The 23590-nt window shown below is 32.6% G+C and overlaps 2 protein-coding genes across 12 annotated transcripts; both read right to left on the bottom strand.

Annotated features, from left to right (window-relative positions):
* Positions 1–1040: 1040 nt before the first annotated feature.
* Positions 1041–6186, bottom strand: LOC145045424 (uncharacterized). The gene is made up of 7 exons (XM_078993753.1): positions 6005–6186; positions 4992–5917; positions 4063–4887; positions 3670–3948; positions 2039–3534; positions 1350–1541; positions 1041–1253 (listed from the first exon to the last, which is right to left on the bottom strand). Exons 1-7 carry the CDS (start codon positions 6184–6186, stop codon positions 1041–1043), a joined length of 4113 nt encoding a protein of 1370 aa, XP_078849879.1.
* Positions 6187–11555: 5369 nt separating this feature from the next.
* LOC145048898 (replication protein A 70 kDa DNA-binding subunit B-like) lies at positions 11556–22550 on the bottom strand. Of its 11 annotated transcripts, none has more exons than XM_078997535.1 (16): positions 21270–22550; positions 21132–21183; positions 20719–20940; positions 20530–20622; positions 19308–19410; positions 14135–14286; positions 13771–14038; positions 13566–13659; positions 13365–13492; positions 13209–13293; positions 12983–13118; positions 12644–12852; positions 12442–12562; positions 12168–12350; positions 11947–12015; positions 11556–11874 (listed from the first exon to the last, which is right to left on the bottom strand). In XM_078997535.1, the coding sequence occupies exons 6-16, from the start codon at positions 14279–14281 to the stop codon at positions 11650–11652; spliced, it is 1665 nt and encodes a 554-aa protein (XP_078853661.1). In that variant the 5' UTR covers positions 14282–14286; positions 19308–19410; positions 20530–20622; positions 20719–20940; positions 21132–21183; positions 21270–22550; the 3' UTR covers positions 11556–11649. The 11 variants fall into 11 exon arrangements, 8 of the variants coding, with proteins under 8 accessions (XP_078853661.1, XP_078853660.1, XP_078853663.1 ...); XM_078997534.1 differs by having other exon boundaries at positions 19308–19407; XM_078997537.1 differs by having other exon boundaries at positions 19308–19407; positions 20603–20622.
* Between the last annotated feature and the right edge of the window lie 1040 nt (positions 22551–23590).

Genomic DNA, 23590 nt, shown 5'->3' with positions numbered 1-23590 from the left:
TCAATCAGGGGCAATTTAGGAAGATCTTCGGGAAAGATTTCCGGATACTCACACACCACCAAAATATTTTGTACCTCCTTCTTTTCCATCTTAGCATCGATCACAAACGCTAAATATGATGTACATCCCTCGGCCAAACACTTTCTGGCTTTCATTAAGGAAATGATTCCAGAATTTACTCTGCGTTTGTCTCCATACACCATAAACGACTCTTTCCCTGGCGGGTTTACTTTTACTATCTTCTTTCTACACAATATTTCTGCATCGTTGGCGCTAAGCCAATCCATTCCTAAAACTATGTCGAATCCATTTAACTCGATAGGAAATAATTCCTCTTGGAACTTATTCTCATCCAAGTCAATGAGGATGTTTTTCATACGATGGCTAACAGGTACAAACTTGCCACTAGCAATCACGACTATTATAAAAGGCTCTCGCCTTCGGCTTTGGTGGTAGATTGGGTTTTGCTGCATCCTTCTTCTTTGGGCAGTCCCTCAAAATATGCCCTTCTTCATTGCACCCAAAACATACGTTCTTATTGAAGGTGCATTCATTGGCATAATGCCCTCGCTTTCCACATTTGTAACAAGTGACTTCCACGCTACACTTCCCACCATGTTTCTTCTTACACTTGTCACACCACTTGGCTTCGCTTCCTCCTCCAAACTTTCTCAAACCAGTCTTCGAGAACTTGTTCTTTTTATTGGAACCTGAAGTTCCTTCAAACTTTCTCTTTTCGCCAACTTCAACCTTACTGGCGGCTCTCCGTTTTATCATATCTTCAACAGACTTGGCAACCCAGATAGCTGCCTCCAAAGTAAGGGTCTGATGTACTGGCACCACGTACTCCCATGGGAGTCCCTTTGCATACCTGTCTATCTTTGCCAACTCATCTGGGACAATACGCAAAGCAAACTCCATTTTGTCTGTGAAGTTATTCGTGTATTCGTCAACGGTCATACTCCCCTTCTGCAACGTTAGAAATTGGTTTTCTAACTCAAGTACGTTTTGGGCTGAGCAGTACTTGCGCTTGAAGTGCACTAAGAACTCTGCTCATGTTCTTGAAGTGGCGCATTAGGGCTTAGGGTTTTCCCCAAAGTTCTTGACCAACGAGCAGCACTACCCCTGAACTGACGTACTGTAAAGGTAGTTTGTAACTTGCCTTGGCAATCACAAGTCATGAAAGCCAACTCCATTTCCGAGATCCAGTCCATTACTCCGATAGGATCTTCTTTTCCATTGAAAGTCGATGGCTTGCAAGTCATAAAGTCCTTATACTTGCACCCATTTCTCTCCACTCTACCCTCGTGGTTATTTCTCCCAACTATAAGCGGTTCACTATGACTAACCGATCTGCTATTGTTCCCTTCTTCGGATCGATCGTCATTTAGTTCACGTTGTTCAATAGGAACTGAAGGTTCATCCCTGTCGTTCAGCAACATTTGCCTCAATTCCTCCCTCTGTTCAGCCAACATGGTCTGAATCATAGTTCGTACTCCAGCTATGGTGATGGGTTCGGGTGCAGCTCCTACTATAGGCACCTGTTCCACCACTTGAGGTTAAGGTTGTTGGTTTCTATTTGCATTTCCAGCTCCACTTCGAGTTCTTGCCATTACAATCTATATACCGAATAAGGTGAATTTAGGTCTTTATTCTTGTTAGACATGACAATTCCCTTATCACTCCGAAACGTTTACATGTTAGTTCTATTCTCGTAATCATACGCTTAGAATCCAACACATATAAAGTTTCCAGATCCGGTCGGCAACAGACCATAGATCCGAACAAATAATGGCACACATGGCAAACACATAGCATTTAGCACATAAGGGCATTTTAAGTGTCTTCCCTAAAATAAACTAGTGCTCGTGTCTAAAATATGGTAGAGACTCATCTCACAATCATCACTTAGCATTCTAAGTTCAAGTCTAGAAATTTTACAATTTCTTAGTTCGCTTAAACTAATGCTCTGATACCAACTGTGAAATCCCCACTTTTCTCAGCCAGAAAAGACTGGATGTTTGAGAAACAAACCAACCTTCGATAATGATTGTCCCTGACTCTTATTAATGGTCATTGCAAAACATACAGCCAATGGAAACTGTCTTCTTCGGAATTTGAAGGGAATCTTCTTTTCTGATGGAGTTAAAGACATTCTTGGAATAAAAGTACGGTTTCCAATATTAGTTCCAGATATGATACGCGCCTCAATAACACGTTTGCCCAATGATATAACCTGGAGTCTTGTCCCATTGCATAAGCCATTTTTCTGATCAATATTTCTCAGCAACATAACTGGAACACCGATTTTTAAAACTAACTTATGGTTTGGTAAACCTGATACCTTTAGACCATTTAAAACATCAGGTGAATATAAATTTGCATCAAACTGATCATGGACAAATTCAGATTGGCATATACTATCTAAACTTAAGTATTCAACCTCATCTCCTGGAAACTTCGATAACAAACGATCGTTTATTTCCTGAACGACTTCATTCTTTGGAGCAAGTATTGCTCTTTCTTGAAAATAACTTTTATTGTTGTAGTTTTCCAAAATTGAAGGATATACAAAGTCGATTAATGAACCTATAGGATCATGTGGATCATCAATGAGAATATCATCTGGAATATCAATAACTGTTTCACCATCGTTGATACCACCAAGTTTGCCTTCTCCTATATCCAACAACCATTCTGCAAAATCTTTGATTTTTTCTATATCAGATTGATCCCTTCCAACAGTTAGCCTCATGTTTTTTGTTAATTTATGGATCTTGCAATGTTCCCATAAATATGAAGAACTTAAAGAAGCATTAACAATGTTTTGTCTACTTCCACCAGGAATAACAGGTAGAATCTGTCTGAAATCTCCTCCAAAAACAATAACTTTCCCTCCAAAAGGAATATCTGAGTTGCTAGAATTTTCAGACCTAAATACATCTTTCAAACTTCGATCTAAAGCTTCAAATGCATGCTTATGGACCATAGGAGCTTCATCCCAAATTATCAAAGAGGTTTTTCTCAATAACCTAGCGAGGTCACCATCTCGACTTATTTTACAAACAGAATCCTCTGTTAGTTCAAATGGAATTATAAATCGAGAGTGTGCTGTTCTACCTCCAGGCAATAATAATGAAGCAATCCCACTTGAAGCAACATTTAAAACAATATGACCATCACATCTAATAGCTGCAGATATTGTCTTCCATAAAAAAGTTTTACCAGTCCCACCATAACCATAAACAAAGAAGACACCTCCTTTATTTTCTTTAACTGCACCCATGATATCAAGGAAAATGTGACGCTGCTCATTTGTCAATGCAAGAAACATACGATCAAACTCAGCCTTCATAACAAGAATGTCATAATCTAGCTCCTCAGTGATAAGTCGATTGTTTGAAGAAGAAACAGAATCTACATCTGGGATAGGCGTGTTTTTATAATTTTTGAGAATGGAATTGTTCCTTAGTAAAACTTGTTCTATCTCGAACAAAGTTAAGTTCTTAAGTTGATCTTCATTGAGTGATAAGTCTGGAGGATAAAGAGAAAATTAATTAGAATTATGATTAACAATTTTTATTTATAATTAAAATAATAGTTAATGTATGTTTAAAAATAAATAATTGAGTTTTTAAATAAATAGTAATAATAATAAAACTTTAATACCTGGAGATTTGAATCTCTGTCGTTGGTTATAAAGAATTCCATCTGCTAAATATTCCCATGTGTTTTCCCAAACAACCTCCGGTTTAGACATACTGTTACACATCAATAATGTAACAAATAAAAATCGTAGGTAAAAACCAGATCCATAATGATTTGCTTCTTTGATTGCATCGATGTATTCCTTGTCATCATCCAAGAGCCCAAGAGCATAACAAGCATCCCTAAAAGAAGAATATAGTTCACCATTTACTGTGCGGATTTCTTCAAATGATTTCGGACCTTTGATTTTATTTAACAAAATTCTTAAGAACTAGGCTTCCCCTAGATTAGGTGAAACCGAATGAATTCTACCAATGCACTTTCCTACTTCCCGTGGCTTCCAAATCCTATCACCGCGTTGCCAAACAAACTTTGTAGGGAATTCAACATACATAAGTTTTCGTGCATCATTGTTAACTGCATTACACTCCATCCAAGCTGTGAACATTGAAGAAGCAACAGAAGTTTTGTTGAGAACATCGTCAATATCATCGTCTTCCCCATAAACAATTTGTTGTTGACCAGGCAGATGAAAAGGCAGTCTAACCACAGAAGGATACCTGTAATGAACATCATATTTAAAAATTCGCCATGATGCTTCACAGGCAGATAGATATCTACAGTCGTAATACTCATTGATTTCATCGACCGTATCATTATTATCACATTCATTATTGCTTTGTTCAACAACAACTTTAGCTCTATCAGGTCCCTTGTTTATGTATTTAAATAAATATTTTATAGAAGACCCCTGATTGCACCATTCAACATTAATATGTGCTTGATATCTTCTCAATAGATACTTGTTGTATGGAACAACATTTCTATTATCCAAATGCACACCCGATTTTTCAACAAAATGACCATCGTTTCTTCTCCTATATAAGGGAAAACCATTTTGATCAACAGACGTATGGTTACAAAATTGCTTTAGAAAGTTTTTAGAGCATTTTCCGTCCACCATGCATGGGCAATTGATATTCTCAGCTCCACATGGACCATGAATCATGAATTCATTCACAAGTGAATACAATTCAGGATCTTCATCTCTGTTTGGTATCTCGGCGGAAATCATTGGGTCGATAAATTCAACAGTCGGTAACTTGTATTCAGAATGCATAAATAGACATATATGACTATGCGGCAAACCTCTTTTTTGAAATTCTATTGTATAAACAACTGCAAAACATTTTGAACAAAATAAAATTGTAATAGACCGTAAGAAAAAATATTAAAAAAAACTTAAACTTTTATGGATTATAAATAAAAGATAATTCAATTACCTGCTTGAATAATGCCGAAAATGTGATTCTCCTTTAGGTCTTTAATAAATGCATCAAGCTTGATCTTGAACATCCTACATAGTATATCAGGTCTATCTTCTGGTTGAAGTGAAGTATCCTTAAGAAACCTTTTAACCTCAGGCCATTTGGGATTACACGTAAAGGTTATGAATAAATCAGGATATCCAAACCATTTACAAAGCGACATGGCATCCAAATAGTTTTGCAGCATATAGCGCGCACCACCAGTAAAGGATGAAGGTAATATGACATGTTGGCCGATGTTGGAGATATTTGTATTTCCTTGAGCTTTTTGGTTACGTAAATTCTCATAAGAATCACATCTTAGAACATGTTGTTGCCTGCGTATATAATACAATCTCTCACTTTCAATCATAGTATACGCATCCACCAAAAATTGTTGAAATAACCTTTTTGAATTTAAAATTAGTGAGAACGAATGATCCCTGTCTTGAATTCTAAAAGCGAAAAATTCTCTCATTGTACATTTTGCCCGCTTGTTTTTTGTAGATGTAACACCTCTATGAAGAATATCAACGCTGTAACCATCATCACCATATGGAAATAGTAGCGGATATTGGAGAGGAAGATAAGAAGGATGCAATTCACTGATACGTTGTAGAAATCCGGATTTCGTTTGAACAACAATATCTCTATTTTGAACTAAATCAGAAATGTCACCTACAATTAAAGCAGCAACCTCAGAAGCAGTTGGTAGGTTATATGTCCTTCCATCTCGATCCCTTTTTCCAATAATTCTTAACTTCACATTAATTTGAGGATTTTTCTGAAAAACATCTCTTACCATTCTATAAGACCTAACCAAGACATTATTTGAATCTAACATCACCTTCAAATATTCAATAATATCATTATCAATGAATGTAGATTGATGCTTTTCCCCACTAAAAAAATTGAATATATACATAATATTAGTAAAAAAAAGATAAAAATATAAAAATTAAATATGAATAAGAAGTTTGAAAATATACCCAAAGCATTTTTGTCTATTTGAATTTTCGTTCTCGGTATCATAAATGTATAACTGAGAGAATTTCGGTTGCGATCCATTTGGTGGTAAAAGGCTTCCAATACTATGATAATTTTGGCCACCAAGTCTGAAAATGTATGGAGCATTTCCTTTATTGATTGAAGAATCTATTTTACCACCCATCGACGTAAAAAAAAACATTGAGTTGTAACGTCGAATGTTTTTCATGAAGTTTTTGCTTTTAGAATCTGTTGGTTGAAACATTTTTTTCATAATTTGGTGGTGGTTTCTTTAAATCTGGTAGTTGAATCTTGTCATAACCACAACATAATGAATAATTTGTGGTCCCTTTTTGTTTTCCTCTAATAGATTCATTTTTCCATAACTTTGCATGACATGTTTTACATACAACAATTTGATCACCATGATCCAAATATTCTGTAAAAAAATAAAACGGTATAAGTAAACTATTTAAAATTTTAAGTTTATAAAATATGGTATTTTATTTGTAACAGAAAAAAAACAGGTATACATAGTGATTACCTTTGGAAATACCAACTATTAGGTTATCAGTAAGGACTTCATGTATATTTTCTACATCTGTTGTCAAGTCAATCAATGGAATAGGAGATAAATCTTTCAACTTTCTTTTTAATTTATGACATCCTGTACTTAACTTGATTGATGATGAAGAAACAGTTATTGTAGATGCATTTCTGCATGTAACATTAACTGTAAAAAAATAACGATTATATATAAATTTATTAGAAAGTGGACTAAAGTAAGTTTTGAAAAAAAAAAATTATTACCATTTGAAATGTTAGATAACGGAGTTCTAACATTTATATACAAAGAAGATGATTGTAGGGGTGAATTTTGTTTTCCACGTGATTTATATGGATTCACATTTTCATTTTGATGAACAATCTCTTTTGATTGATCTGTAAAAGAAACTTGTTATAAAAATGGAAGACATACGTTATAAAATATAATTAGAATGTAGGCAATAATATTAAATGATGATAAATCATTTTTTTTATATAGGTAAATGTAGTGTAAAAATTGAAAAATAAAATAAGTAAATTACAGTTATCCGTGTTTTTGAAAACAGTTGAAGCAGATGGATTGAGAACACTCGATTTTGTTTTCATTTTCTTCGATTTCTTATTATCCAGATATAATTTTCTTTGTCTTCTTTTCTCTCTTGCTTGCAAATAGTACATATTATGGTTTGTTTCTGCATAAGAAATAAAAGTATATGATATAAAATGTAAAATAAAAAATAATTGAAAGTTGGTTAACATTATATTTTTTTCGTAATAATATATAATGAATAATAATAGTGAACAAAGAAATGTACCTTTGTGACCGTTGTTAACAAATACCGCAGATGATGAATATTCAGTGGTCGATGAAGAAGGCAATGTATTTGCTTTTTCTTGTTATGTCAATATAAATCATATTTATATGTTATTAAATGATCTATTTAGGCGTTAAAATGTTTGTAATAAGAAATTTATAAATAAATGTTAAAGAAAAAACGTACCATTGTTAGCTGAAGTAATAACATTTGTAGTGGTTGAAGCTTGTTCGATTGATATAGTGGACAAGTTAATGTTACTTATATTATCTAAATAAAAACTATTTAATTTTCTACTCTTTTTAGAATTAAACGACTTCATGATATGTCTGCAAAATAAACAAATAATAACAATTAATTTATAAAATAAGATGAAACTTAAAAAATATAATCATTTATCTAAATAAAACCTAATTAATTTGTAAGTCGGTCAATTATTGGTAAATAAAATATAAACAAATAATATTTATATTAAACAAAATATAATATAGAAAATATAAGATATAAAGCAACATGATGATTTTGACATATATTTGCAATATTTTTTTTATATAAATAAAACCTAATTAATTTGTAAGTCGGTCAATTATTGGTAAATAAAATATAAAAAAATAATATTTATATTAAACAAAATATAATATAGAAAAGATAAGATATAAAGCAACACGATGATTTTGACATAAATTTGCAATATTTTTTATACAAGTTTGTAAGTGGAACCATCCTTATAATTTGGTTGCATTTAAATTTTTTTATATTATTACTAAATAAATTTAAAACATAATTTTTATCATTCTTTTTTTTTTCAAAATGTTTTAATCAACCAATACAATAATTCAATTTTATTTAATATTATAGAAATGCATTTACACTTTTGTATTAAAAATGAACCGTAAATTAAGAATATATGTACTTATATTATATAGTTTATTTTTATTTATAAATCTTAAATAATAAATTTGTAGCTATAATATCTGTGGTTACAGACAAATTATACATTTTGGGAAATGGGAAATGTAATCGGCACAAACAGAAGCAATCCTCCTCCCACCCATTTGTAACTTTACCTTTCTGGATTTGAAGGTTAGAGAAATTGGATGAATGGTATTTATAAATCCAATATTATTGCCCTAACAAAATCGTTATGATTCACCACCCATATTGAAATCGTTATCATCCCGATTACAGTAAGTATCGTTCATTCATGTGTTAAATATCTAACATTTTGTTTTCATCTATCGATTTCTTATATGTATGTCATCAACCGAAGTCGATTACATGTATATGCTACATATTCATTTGTTTTTTTCTTCCTTCGTTTATCTAGTTCGGGTATCCACTAATATCTATTTAGAAAATTTTGCAATTTCGTCGTATTCGTTAATTTTTTCTCACAGAAAATAGATTAAAGTAAAAATAAAACTTACCTGTTAATTTTGCAGAAGAATCGATGGAGTAGGAGTGTACACAGAAGAAGACATACAGAGAAGTGGAAAAAAACGTAAAATTATTGAAATAAATTATTGGCTGTTTTGAAGACTTTTCAGCAATCAAAGCTTCAAAATTTGAAATTTGAAATTTGAAAATGCGATTATTCAGGTGATTATTCATACAGAATATTTATGTACTTAATTAAATTAAGAAAAGATTGATTTTTATTTATGTAAAATATACAAGATTTGGAAATCGACAAATTTGATGATTTTTGTTGATTTCAAAATTTATGTTTTCAATAATGGACCAGCAACGAAAAACATATATATGAACATATAAATTTGTTTTTTGGAACCTGAACAGGAAAATGATGGTCCAGAGATTGGTGTTGGTACATTTTTTACATCTGAGAAGAAGAGTTATGCAGAAATTGTTGTTGCTACATGGTTTTCCAGGTGTGTTGTTTGTTGTTATGCTCTTTCATCAAGGTAACATATTAAGTCAATTAGTTTAATTGTTGAATATTGTAGTGTTTTTGGTGAGTAAGAAAAGAAATAAAACCATTGCAACAGTTCAACTTTTGTTAGTTTAGTCTTTCAACTTAAGGGCAATATGGTCTTTTTTTGAGTAAATCGGTTACAATAGTGTAAAAATGCCGGTTTTAAACTTGTATAAGTATATGTGTTCATTATTTCATCACTTGACTTGTACTCTTGCTTTACTTTGTTGTACCATTGGTTTTTGATATCGATCGATTTGTTCTTGAGTTCTAGTTTGACATCATCAAACGTTTGTTACTCAGAATTGAATTTCAAATTTGCATTAAAATCGAAAGCGGGAGTATGAGTTCGAATCTTCAAAATTGAAAATCGAATTTGAGTGATTTTGTTGTGAGATGAGTATTCAACAGTCAATGGTTTAAGAAAGAAAGTCAAAATTGATTTGGTGTTATTCTTGATCAGTGAATTTCAATGGTTGAGTGGGATGATTGAAGTCGAATTTACATAATAAAATCAATTTTGATTGAAACTTGTTTTGAAGATTTCGTTATGCAAAAATAAGTTTGGACTTCAATTTATATCAAGCAGATGAAGTAAGATCGATTGTTTTGAAATGCGATGTCAAATCTGTTGAAGGGTGTAATGATTATTGTTTTCGAATGGTATGTGTTCGATTGGTTATTGGGTTTGTATACAGGGATCGATTTCAAAACGGAGGTTAAAGATTGTGGGAACGAATAACTGTTAAAGTCGATGTTTTCTGGAACGAAGCCTTGGTTATTGAATGAATCATACGAAGGATCTGTTATTTGATTTTGGAATTGGGGTGAATAATCGAACGATTTGGAGTTGCGGATTTGATTTTGAAAAGCCAATCAGTTGGGTTCGCATATGAAAACAGATAAGTTTTGATTTTGGATTCGCAATTGGGTTAATTGGGTTGATGATTGAGGGACGATTCGTGAAGAAAAATGCGAAGTCAAGAAGGACTGTGAAATGTGATTTGTTCAATATTGGAGTCAAATGCAGTTCACGTGTAAAAGCAAAAATGTTCGCATTTGGTAATACAAATCAAAATTGGGTTTCGCATATGAGGTTGTATGGATTGGGGTTAAAGATGCGAAGGTGATTATGGTTAATATTCATTTCGCATTTGGTGAGACAAACAACTCAAATGCGAATGAACTAAAAAAAAATGACTGGAACATGCGAAGAAAGAGGGTGAATGAAGAATGCGAATTTTACAGTCGAATTGGGGAAGAAAGCTAAGAATTTCGCATTTGGTCCCTGCTCTTTTCAAGAAATAATAGGAGTGGTCCAACTTCGCAAATGGGGTCATAAAATGATGAAATTGCAGAGGTGTGCTTTGAGAGATGTAGAAGTGAGTGTGTAAGTGTGTGTTAATTATGTAGTCTAGATCTAGATCCTTTTTGTGTAACACCATATACATTCAATATATCTCTTAAACACCCAAATCACCATGTTCAATTGTGCAAGCTTTAATTCCGCATGCCAAACCATGTTCTTATTGATTTCCTTTTTGATTTTTTGTGTTGTTTTATAATTTTTCATTTATTTTTTATTTTTTGTTTACTATTGAAAGAGCAATACTTTTGGCTAGTAACAAAAGTTGGTGATGTTAAGGTTAGTAGCATAAAACAATTTTTATTATTTGGTGATGTTAAGGTTAGTAGCATAAAACAATATTTATTATTTCATTTTTACCGGCAGTATGAAAAAAAAAACAATATAAATGAAGCCAATGAACATATTTTGAGTTTTCTTTCTACCTAGGACATGCTAGAAAACAAAAAAATAGAATAAGTTAGCATAAAAGCTAAAGTATGTTGGTATCCTTCTAATATGCAATAAGAACATAAAAGAGAATGAAACAGACTTTGTGCAAATAATATGCAGTATATAATTAATACGAATTGACAATTTTTAGATCTTTATGCTTTAAAAAATGAATCAAATTCTACACATTCAAGTCAAGTGACATGTGATAATTACATAATGAACAAACCAAAAGGAATAAAAGGTAAGAAGAAAATGGGGACCAAAATTAAGATCAATGATGAATATTTTAATAGGGTAGTGTGATTGTTAAGTGAATAATAATTTTGGGATTATATGATGTTCAGAAACGTGAAACAAAATAACATAGTAAATGCCATTAGAGTACTGAAAAAGTTGAGCCAATGTAATATGAAGAAACGAATATGAAAATCATAAAATTCCAATAAATCCAACTTAAAATAAAGAAACTTAAAAATGTAAACGGCTTAGGAGTCTATGATGCTGAAACAAAATTAAGCACGAAGTAATATTGTTTGTAGAAGTAAAGTGCATTTACTTTTCTTTCTTGGGTACCAAAAGAGAGATTGGTTGTTCATCTGGTGGTGACAACCAAGGAGTTTTAGAAGTAGACAAATTCTCCATTTCATCAAGATCTATGCATGTAGCAAGGTTTCTTTTTAATTCGGTTGGTGTAGAAAACAACTTTGTAGGACTTGTTGCAGTTGAGTTGTCCCTAGCACACGGTGTTAAATTTTCACCTGTGTGTGAAAAAGAATCCTACAATAAATTTTAGTTAGTTCTTATACATTAAATTGAAATATTTAAAAATTATATTTAAAAAAGTAGAACCTTCACAACTTTGGTCTCTTGGGAGGCAATATCTGAAGAACCAATAATGAATGAATCAGAATTATCATGCTGCATTATAAGATCAAAAGAAAATGTTATTTTACTCATGTATAATTGGGCCAATGTCGTAAATATATATATATATATATATATATATATATATATATATATATATATATATATATATATATATATATATATATATAATTGTTGAAAAAAACCTGTGAATTCAGATTCTTTTTCTCTAGTTCATCAATTATGTTTGCATTCTTAGTCAATCTTGCTATCCCATAAATATTACTTTTATTATCCACATTGTAACTCGTGATATCAATTTTAATTGCCAACTTTTTGTCAACAACAACTTTCAACTCCATTGGATACAAATCCAAACTGATGTCAAGCTAAAATAAAAATAAATATTGTTAGATATTTTGTATGTAAAACATATAATGTATAACATATAGAATATATTAAAAACCATAAAATAATTACCTTCTTGTTTTTATCATACAACTCTTTAGCTGTGTATTTAAACAGCTTCTTTGCTTCTTGATCAAATAATGTTAAAGTCAAAGTTCCTGTGTTGTCTTGAACCCGAAGTGGGATTTTAAATCTAAATAAAGTATAAAATGATATTATATTAAAAAATTATGATAAACATATATTGTTTTTATATAGAATAAATATGTAATACCTTGGAATAACCGAAATTTTGATATTTTTGCAATTAGGATTAGAACATTCATAAGTAACAATTTCGGCCACTTCATGAGAACCATCAACCTTATCAGTAGAAGACTCTTTTTCTTTTGCTGACTTGTAGCAGTTGCTACAAGCAAGGTAATACCATCGTATGTTTTGACGTATTCCCTTAACAGTACCAACAATAATGACCGTTTTCTCCTTGAAATTAAAAAAATGTGCAATGTGAATAAATGTTAGTATGCAAAAATGCATTATAGTTTCGTTATAACAATATACTTTGGTTGTTTCTTACTAACAATATAGTTTGTTTAAAAATAATGTAAAGTACCTCTAAAGGTTCAAACAAATCATCAATGTTAGAAAACATATGATTTTTGAGAAAGTCATCGTGTTCCGTGTTTTGTTTTGATGCAATCATCTTGATTCCACTTGACGAAAGTTGTTGTCCATTTTCAGAAACCAATCTGTTAATTCATAACAAAAAAATAATTAAATTAAATACATTATGAAAAAAATAAATCTCAAACTACAATGGTCATTATAAATATAAATACTTATTTTTGTAGCTTGTAATCTCATCGATATCATTGTTTATGAGCAACCTACTAACATCAAAGTAAGTGGAGGAAAAAGGACGACCTGCAAAAACACTTCTGATTAATTAATTATATATAAAATTTTAAAAAATATGTTTAAAAATAATTACAAACCATTAATAAACTTCACTCTGGCAAACTGAACAATAACAACAACCGGTGCAAGGCTGTTATTATTAGCCAGAAATTCTGTCATGTAGTATGCATTATGACCCCACAAAGTTACCTTAAGCTTAGTATCCCTGACAAGAATAAAAAAATATTGTAGCTAATATAAAAGAAAGTATATTATTTGTTTGTCATAATGGTAAATACTCTATATCTTGAAGATGCAAGAGCATTTTGTGTTTTGATTTATCTTCTTCAGATGTATCCATACGCCCATATTCGAATATGTGTCTAATAATATCTAGAAAAGCAACAAAATAGATTGCTTAAGTTAAAAAAAATTATCAATTTGTAGCAGATAAAAAAGAAAGTAGGATGTTATATAACAAAAGTTAATATTAAATGAACTAACCAAAAGATTTTGACTCCATGATGTTGTTTGAAACGAATGTATTGAAGTCAACAAAATCAAAGCCGTGTGCAGATCCAGAAAAGTTTTCACACTCTTTCACAGTTGTATCGTGGTAAAAGTTAAGTTTTCTTTCTGGATCAGCAAACTTAAAATTTAAAGTATTTGGTGCGACATTAGGTTTCTTCACATATATCGAACTATCTTCTTTAAGATAGCGTTTGAATTTTGGAAACCATTTTTTCACACAAGATGCATGAATTTTCCTTCCCTAAAAAATAAACAAATAACAAATAATTATATATAATTGTTTATAAATATATACAAATTTTTACAAAAATAATAATTGAATATATACATCATATACCTCCTCATCCATCAAAATCATTTCTATCGAGTATGTTTCTTTTGCATTAAATTTTGACTTTTGAGTCCAAAGATGTATGATTCGAACTTTAATTGTGAAATCATCCTTGATTGAGTCAATTTCCTTGATAGGAGTAATATGTTCCATTGTACCTTGCAATTAAAAAATAATTGTTTTGTTAACAAAAATGTTAAAATATAAAAAGAAAAATCGAAAGCCATTGATTGATTTATTTATTTATTTGTCTTAATTGTTAATTGGCATTTATCAAAACATTTTCAAGTTAGGGGAAATATGGTCGTTTTGGAGTAAACGAAGTGGAAAAGGGTAACATGACAGTTATAAAAAATAAAAAACTATATCATAGACTATAGTAGAAGTTTTATTATTCAAAATACATAAAAAACAAAAAAAAAAAAAAAGTAGAAATAGCAATACACATTGAATTTTTTGTTATTCAGAATACATAAATAGCAGAATACATAAAAAACCAAATAGATTGATTGATTATTATAGGTCAGATTTTATTATTCAGAATACATAAATAGCAGATTTTATTATTCAGAATACATAAATAGCAGAATTTTATTATACAAATTGATTGATTGATTTATTTGTCTTAATTGTTAACTGCGATATATCAAATACTTATCAAGTTAAGGGCAATATGGTCTTTTTGAAGTAAAAGAAATGGAAAAGGGTAAGATGACAGTTATAAAAAATAAAAAAAGTATATCATACACTATAGTAGAAATTTTTTTATTCAGAATACATAAAAATAAAAAAAAGTAGAAATAGCAATATACATTCAGTTATTTGTTTTCAAATTAAGGGCATAGATTGATTGATATAGCAGATTTATTATTCAGAATACATAAATAACAGATTTTATTATTCAGAATACATATATAGTAGAATTTTTATTATACAAATTGATTGATTGATTTATCTGTCTTAATTGTTAACTGCGATATATCAAATACTTATCAAGTTAGGGGCAATATGGTCTTTACATATATAGCAGTATTTTTATTATACAAATTGATTGATTGATTGATTTGTCTTAATTGTTAATTGCGATATATGAAATACTTATCAAGTTAGGGGCAATATGGTCATTTTGAAGTAAAAGAAGTAGAAAAGGGTAAGATGACAATTATAAGCAATAAAAACTATATCATAGACTATAGTAGAAATTTTTTTATTCAGAATACATAAAAAACAAAAAAAGAAAGTAGAAATAGCAATATAAATTCAGTTATTTGTTTTCAAATTAAGGGCATAGATTGATTGATATAGCACATTTTATTATTCACAATACATATGTAGCAGATTTTATTATTCAGAATACATAAATAGCAATATACATTAAGTTTTTTGTTTTTAAATTAAGGGCATTATGGTATTTTCTATAGTAAATGAAGTTGATAATGAGGTCACATTATGGTTTAATTATCGTTTAAAAATCTGTATAACAGTTGTGAGGTTTAGAAAGTATAGTTATATATAACATATGTATAAAGCATTGAAAGTAAAATAATATAATGAGAAAAAAAATCGAAACCTATATCATAGACTATAACAGAAGTTTTATTATTCAGAATACATAAACAGAAAAAACCAAATAGTATTTTACTAATTCTATTTGTTGTATTTGATACTATAATTATAGAGAAACAGGAATGCAGGGGAAAGAGTAAAATAGTAAAATATATATAGAAGCAGAAATTATATAACATAGAAAGACAGAATGAATATACGTAAGAAAGGTAAACCTGGTTGATTATGCAGTCCAGAAAAAGAAGGCGATTGGTATACGATCGATATATGAAGAATAAAAACAAAACAAATGAGTATAAGATCGATATATGAAGAACAAAATCAAAACAATGTAGTATCCCTTACCAGACGATGAATAATCGACTTATTCGTACTGAAAGAGGAACGTAAAGAGGAACGTAGGTGTTTGTGTATATACATATATTTAAATTCAAATTAGGAAGACTTTGCCTGATTTTTTGGGATTGTTATTCGATTGACTGATTATTTGGGATAGAGATAAAGTTTAGCTCATATTTTATTCCTAATTTGTTGCAGATTAATATGGTATAATTGATAATTAGAATTTTGAAAATCAAATTTGCTGTTTTTGGCGGATTTGCAGTATTGTTTCAACGGAAGGGCAAAGTGGTAATTTCAGTTAACACTATTGAGCGGGAAAATGAATGGAGTTGGACGCAAGGAGGTTACACGTGGCTGTATTGGTACTGTTTTATTAGTAGAGTAGATATTGTAATAACAATCAAATCCTTGAAGATCCTAAACTTTGGTAGAAAGCACCACAAGCGTCGCGCCTCTAATGTCTCACAAACAAACCTAGCAACCAAGGATTACTATGGAGAGAGAGAGAAGTAAAGTAGAATTTCAGCCCTTAGCCTTTCTTGGAGTGCATGGGATGAAATCCAACCCTATAGGGGTTTATATAGGTGACAAGGAAGGTTTAGGATAAGGTAGGTGTGTCTTTGATAACCCTAATCCCTTAACTTCCTCCCTAAGACTTCCAAAGCACCCTTAGAGCCCAAGGAAACCCTATGACACTCTAGATTTTGTTCTCCACCTCCAAGGGAGGTTCTAAAATGCTCAATGCTCAACTTTTGAACAATTTCACATTTAGTCCCTGCAGTTTTAATTAATTCCTTTAATCCTGAAATTAATTCCAAATTAATTTATGATTAAATATTAATTAAACAATATGATTTCTAATTAACATATTATATCCATAATACATTAATAAATCATTTATCTTGATTTCAAACTAATTTATTAACCAAGTAATAAATTAATAAAATCATTCTTCTCTCTCCAACAGTTATCCTATTCAATTGTTAGGTTTAAAGGCAACCCAAAAGGACATTGCTACTATCAATTCAAGTACATACCAATTATAATTATGGGCTTAGACACTTAATCCAACAGTCTCCCACTTGGATAAGTCTAAAAACTATAGTTGCAAGTATAACTTTAAAAATTGACTAGCAAATTTTAGCTACCAAAAGCCGCTGTCGAACTCTAACCTAGTCAGTGACGTGTCCCTAGATAAGGGATCAAATATTTCTCCATTCTATATATCGTATAGACATGAGACATGGGTTATAATCATTCTCTCTGTCTATGTGTTGTATCCTAATTTCCGATTTATTATGACTGACAACAGACTACAATTGAACACATCAACTTAGTCCAGGCTTGGCCAAGCGCTTTAGGGTGTCATCGATAAATCATCGAGGGGCCCACTGTGACAACCCGAACCTTTTTATGTTACCGTTAGCCAATTTCTGTTAATAAAATTTGAATGTTATTGAGTTTCGTCAAATTCCTTTGGTTTGGAAAAATCATTTAGTTATATAATTGAATTTTATACACGAGTCGGAACCAAAATCGCGCGAAAAACCCGAATTTTTCTTTGAAAAATCAAAAGCTTTCGGCCTGACTGATGTTTACGGTCGTACACCCTTTTACGGCCAGTGACACGTGACCCCCACCACCGACCATGGACCCCCTATAAATATGAGCATCTACCCCTCATTTACACTTTTCTGGCTGAAAACTCTCTCATTCTCTTTGTAACCTCTCAACCATAAACACTAAAACACCCTATTTTCTTCCGAAAATCATCAAGAATCACCTTTGTAGGTTGATATATATGTATCTATCTCTCTCTCTCTCTCTCTCTCTCTCTCTCTCTATATATATATATATATATATATATATATATATATATATATATATATATATATATAATCGGCCCAAATAAAATTTTGCTAGTGCACTCAGTTTTCAAGTCCAATACTAGATAGCTTCATAATTTAGCCCATTGGTTTACCAGCCCAATAAGCAATTCATTAGCCCAACAAGCAATTATACCTAAGTATCCAAACAGGGGGGGGGGGGGGGGGGTCAAGGGAGGTGGTACCTTCATCACTTCCAGCTTTGATGCCAAACAGCTCCTTTGTCCTTGATTGTCTCCGCATTCCCACTCCAGCGATAACCTCACCATCGGCGAAGCTCTCATCTCCGACCCACAATGGTCGTTTGTCAGAAGCACTCATCAGCCTCCATCATCGTCCTTGGAGAGGAATAGGGCTATCTAATCCATCTCCTGGTTCTCGATTCTTTGAAGCGCCAATAGCGATTTCCTCAAGTGCAAAGCGAAGGTCAAACATCCTGCTAGTCGTCATTGCCATTGATGGCTTTAAGCACCGCCTTCAGTGATATAACTCGCTGGAACCAGGCTTGACTTAGAACCTCACCGGAACTCGAAATCTTCCTAAACATTGCTATAACAATGCTAAGCCCTTGATTAGGAAAGAATAGAACGACTATTGCTTTCAATCGCTCCCTTCTCATTGATAGATCACGACTCCTTCCCCCTCCGTATCGCTTCTTTTCTTTTCTTTTTCTCGATTCACTCACAGCTTCCAGAGCTAATGATCGAAAAATTACCGGAGGGCTCCATTCTAATTCTTCTCTCTCTTTCTTACTACACACACATACACCAATCGTCCCACACAATCAAAATTCAGGCTCTATTTAAGGTGGATGGTGCACGATCGAAGGTAGCAAAGGTGCAGGTCGCGACAATAAACCTTCAGAAATCTCCGATTCACGCTTGTCGGCTATCAGGGGGAACATGGAACCCAATTTACAGAAATTGGCAAAAGTGGTCCTCGAGGTTTTGGCGCTATTACAACTTTTCCCTAAAACTTCGATTCCCTCCTTAAAAGAAGTTTCCCATAATTACTATGTGGACCCTAGACTTAAAATATATACAAACCATTTATTGAAACTAGTGTAGAGGCCCGTGCAACTACAAACCATTTATTGAAACTAGTGTAGAGGCCCGTGCGTTGCACGGGTCAGATTTTTTTGTTGCTAATCAATTCTATTAGTGGAAATTTTTTTTTGTAGTTAGTATGTTGCTATAATTTGGTAGATTTTTTAAAGTATGATGTTGTAATAAACCCCTTTTCAGAAAAATTTAACCAAATACACATGCACTCAGACAAATAAGACACAACACACAACATAGTCAAAACATCACAATCCCTTATAGCAATATACGCCAAAAACAAACTGTAGCAACACGATGAGGTCAACAAAAGCAATCACCCACCAGATACCAAGTAGGGGTAAAATGGTCAAGATAAAAAGGGGCATTGCACAGCATCCACCATCACAAGATTTTGTACTTTTTGACCAACAATCACCCACATCTACTAAATAGAAAACAACATAATTAATATTTTTCTTTATCTATAATAGCATGGTTCTTCTACTTATTTAACCAACAATATAAAATGAGACCATAGGAAACAACATTTACAAATCATAAATACAGATATCAAAATCACAGAGTGTGATTCAGTTCCTAGTTATGTTGGCTTCTCTCAATCTGATGTACCTTTTGTGTTGGTTTTCTTTGGATCAATCGCAATAAATACATCATCTGAAGCTTAATTTGTTTTAGAACCAAGCTTTTTTATTTTTTAATTAAGCCGCTGTACTTTAAAAACGTTTGGGTCAAGGGCTAAACTATTATCTTATAGTGGCAATACTTTGAAAAGTTGAGCAATTATAGAATTTCACTTCCAATTTTTTCAAATTACAAAATAAATTAAAAGATATACCCAAATAAGAAGTAATACCTACTTTTTTATTTGTAGGTTTTGAATCTCTTTTATGGAAGATACAGTTATGTCTACTGATGGATGTTATCAACTTTTAGAGTACATCATAAAGCCAATTGATACAAATAAAAAAATGAGATTTAATAATATCAACCATAAGGTTATTAAAGGAACATAAAAAAAATGTCAACATCTTTTCAAACGAATTAGAGGATTAATAAAATACATTCCTCTCCATATCTAAAAAATATCCTCTAGACCTGCCCTTTATCCACCCATATGAAAGCAGAGCATACAACATGATGTATAAGCTCTTAATGGTTTAAAGCTACTCTTAATGGTTTAAAGCTACCCACAAGTAGATGTTAAAATTTAAATACATGTTCAATAGAAAACTAATCGTGTAAATGATTCTCAAGTGATTCTAAGAGGATAAAATCATAGACAAACGTATTGGTGAATATGTGCAGAAAAACCTATCAAATTGACAACAAAAGAAATAGAGCTGAGAACCAACATTGTACAAAAAAAATTAGACGACTCATTCAAACCTAGACAACCATACAATCAAAACATAAACTAAAATATTGAATTTCTTTTTTACCTTTGGTTAGTTAATTGTAACATTGGTTTGGCTAATGATGGTTCGATTTGGGTTAAAATTGTTTATTTATAAATAATAACGCGTAAAATGCGCAGATAATGTACCTATATTTGTGAACCATAGAAGTGAGTCCAACTGCATAATTTTAGAAGATCCGAATTAGATGAATTAGATTACCTAGTGCCATGATGGAGAATCTGCATAATTAATTATTCACTACTTCAGTTTGCAACAAAAATTGATGTCAGTATTTAAGTTGAGTCAAAATAAATATATTTTTTCGTGAAGCTCACCAGCATTGCATCCAACCCTATTGCACTTTTTAGCTCCATGAATTCTTTGTGGTTTCAAGTGATTCAACCCAACTAATTGAAATAATTTCAAATTCTACAATATTACTTCTACTGTAGTATTAACAGAGAAAGCATTGAATCGTTAAGTAAATTCTCCAAATCATCCATAGGCTCCCAACCCCTAATTTGCCAGTGTTGGTTGTGCCAGAGGACGAAAGTTACCTGAAGCAGAAAAACGAAATCAATTAACCTTTAAGAATTTCTACCCAAATTCAACAACTGTTCATCTGAAAATTGAATTAGTTTTTCCAAAGCAAATGAACTCAAACCCTAGAACATAAATCATACTTGAAATCCAAGGAGCAAAATTGGGAAAATAATAAAATGCAGCAAACAAATTTTTGGGACTATACCTTTCCAACGGCTTCAAGAAACTTAAATCCCCTATCAAAAACAATTCAACAGCTACAAAAAAAAATACGTTTACACTTTATCTTAAAAGAATAATAAAAAGTATGGAAACGATGAGAGGAGAAGCGGGATTCATTAACCTTAGAAACCATGAGTTGAAAAGTGATATCTTCATCATGTATTATATATTTCCCCTTCCCCAATTTCTTATCTATAATTCACATAGGAACAAAACATGAACAAAAATCAGAACATGTCTCGAGGAAAATGGAAAGCCATTGACTTATCTTTAGGATCTGAAACAATGGTGTATTCCTGGACTTCCCTTCCGGCCATATTTGACCCGCTTAATATAGGAAGAATTTTGCCCCTCTCTCGCTGCATCTTTCTCACTCCTTTGTCTCTTTTAAGAAGCGATTGGCAAAACTATAGGTGTAATACCATGGAATTGGTTGGGAACCGATTGTATACCAAAACCTCAAGAAAACCTAATCACAGAACGCCTGTGAATGCTTCTCTCATGCTCTGTGTATTGAAGCAATCGATTGGTGTAACGACCAATATCAGATTATCCAAGCCGTAGACTAAAAGCCAGGGGAGAAACAAAAAGACGGTAGAAAAAATCCCACTGAAAGACATCGATTGGAGGCATATAAGTTGTGGCGGTAGAACCATTCAGAAAGAAAGAGATAGAAGAGGTGTCAGGGATTTATCAGGAATAAGGAGTTGTGTTTACCTTCAAAATTGATATATGGAAGAAAATAAGAAGGTTTAGGGCTGATAATTGCAAAGGTGCAGCACCATCGCCACTCCAACCCACTACCCCCGTCCTCATCAGTAGCAGCACCGCTGATGTCGCGATGCGAACAGTACCGACATCAGCCAAAAGCCATGTTGTCCTTCTCTTCCTCGTAAATGGAGGAGCCGGTTTGGAGTAAGTTGAGAAACGAAGAAGTTGGTGGTGGGTTCGTCTGCATCATCATATGGCGGTGGTTTCTTATTGGAAGACGAAGTGGTGTTTCGTATACAGAGTGGAGTTGGCGGTGGATATTGAGACGGTGGATATCAGTGGGCGAGTTACAGTAACTTCGAATCCAGAAGCATTAAATGGAGGTTAAAAAAAGGAGCAATAGCTTCCCTCTGGAGATCGGAGGAAGTGACAGGGACTGAATTGAATGGTGATGAATGAAGGGAAAAAAGGATTCGAAGAAGAAATAGAAGAGAAGTCGTGGGGTGGGAAGCACAACCGAGGAAGACGGCTTGAAAGAGTATTCAGGTATCGAGGCGTTGGTGGTGGGGAGATGTGGTAGAGTAATGTTATCGGGGAATAGAAACGGTGGAGGACACCGTGTTAGGAGTAGGAAGCAGTGGAAGCGGTGGGAAGGACGCGTATCAGGTACAATGGAAGAGGGAATGAAAAAACGACACGTCAGTTAGAATGCAGATAAATGTCCACTTTCAGAGTGTTGATAATTTAAGGGACCAAACTGTTAATATGACAAAGTGATGTGGCAAAAATCTATACCATTGAAAATATGAAAAGTTGTGGATTAAACCTGCCAAAACCTTTGCAGGTTTACTGTAGCTAAGGCAGGAGATTTTTAATATATAGTATAATTAATAAATCTCACTCACTTACCTTATTAATTACGAACACGAAGCATTAATCTTACAAATACCCCCAACTTCTAGAATCGTGACAATTAAATCTCGAGACCAACACCCTGCTACATAATCATTATTGATTTTAGGGCTACTATACATTTATGTATGAATGGGGTGTTACAACTCTCCCCCACTTAAATTAGATTTCGTCCTCAAAATCATTCCTTATCATCCATTACACGCTAACTACTCAAGTAACATGGCCATAATCATGGGTACACCCTAACCTTCTCAGGGTAGCTATGACCAAACATCGCAAAGCCCTAACATATGCTGGCGAATAATTCCTCGGAACAAGATCACATCTACTTCATCTGAATTCTGCTGTCTCGAGGTGGTCTGAATCCCTAACAGACCATTCTTTCCGTGTCATTACTGCCGAATCCAGTCCTCTGGCCTCTCAGCTGCCTACTCCTCTCCTGATAACTCAAGGCTCCCACTAGAAAAACAGAATCACAGATCCACTTATCCCTGTGATTCACTTATACGTAGCCAAAACTCATATAGTCCTGTTGTAAGTAGCTTAGCATAACCCAAGCTATCTGTGACTCTAACCATACATGAAATCCAAAATACCATTACCGCCAGTAACACTGACTGTCCGAAGCATTGAAATTTCTAAAACACTGAACTGCCTGAAACACTTTCTGCTTGGAGCAGTATGCTACCACATGGTTGCTCTCCAAAATCTAACGAGACCTCCTGGTATCAGTTCGTTCACCAATTATCTGAAATACCGGGTCCCAGCCCGACTGCGGAGCCAAAGGACTCCCTACTTAGTCACCTCACGTGACTT

This window comes from Lactuca saligna, chromosome 5 (assembly GCF_052625555.1).
Source record: "Lactuca saligna cultivar CGN05327 chromosome 5, ASM5262555v1, whole genome shotgun sequence".
NCBI lineage: Eukaryota > Viridiplantae > Streptophyta > Magnoliopsida > Asterales > Asteraceae > Lactuca > Lactuca saligna.
The sequence above is the reverse complement of the archived record's forward strand: the minus strand, read 5'-3'. Positions and strand labels throughout refer to the sequence as shown.

Excerpts from the sequence above, each read along its gene's own strand:
- LOC145045424 (XM_078993753.1), bottom strand. The coding sequence starts at position 6,186 with ATGGGTGGTAAAATAGATTCTTCAATCAATAAAGGAAATGCTCCATAC. Across the intron at positions 3,949-4,062 it reads AAAGTTTGTTTGGCAACGCG|GTCCGAAATCATTTGAAGAA; the intron begins GTGATAGGATTT and ends ATAAAATCAAAG. Across the intron at positions 1,542-2,038 it reads AGGGACAATCATTATCGAAG|GTGCCTATAGTAGGAGCTGC; the intron begins GTTGGTTTGTTT and ends GTGGTGGAACAG.
- LOC145048898 (XM_078997531.1), bottom strand. Across the intron at positions 14,039-14,134 it reads TGATTTTGATGGATGAGGAG|GGAAGGAAAATTCATGCATC; the intron begins GTATATGATGTA and ends TTTATTTTTTAG. Across the intron at positions 12,351-12,441 it reads TGTATGATAAAAACAAGAAG|CTTGACATCAGTTTGGATTT; the intron begins GTAATTATTTTA and ends TTTTTATTTTAG.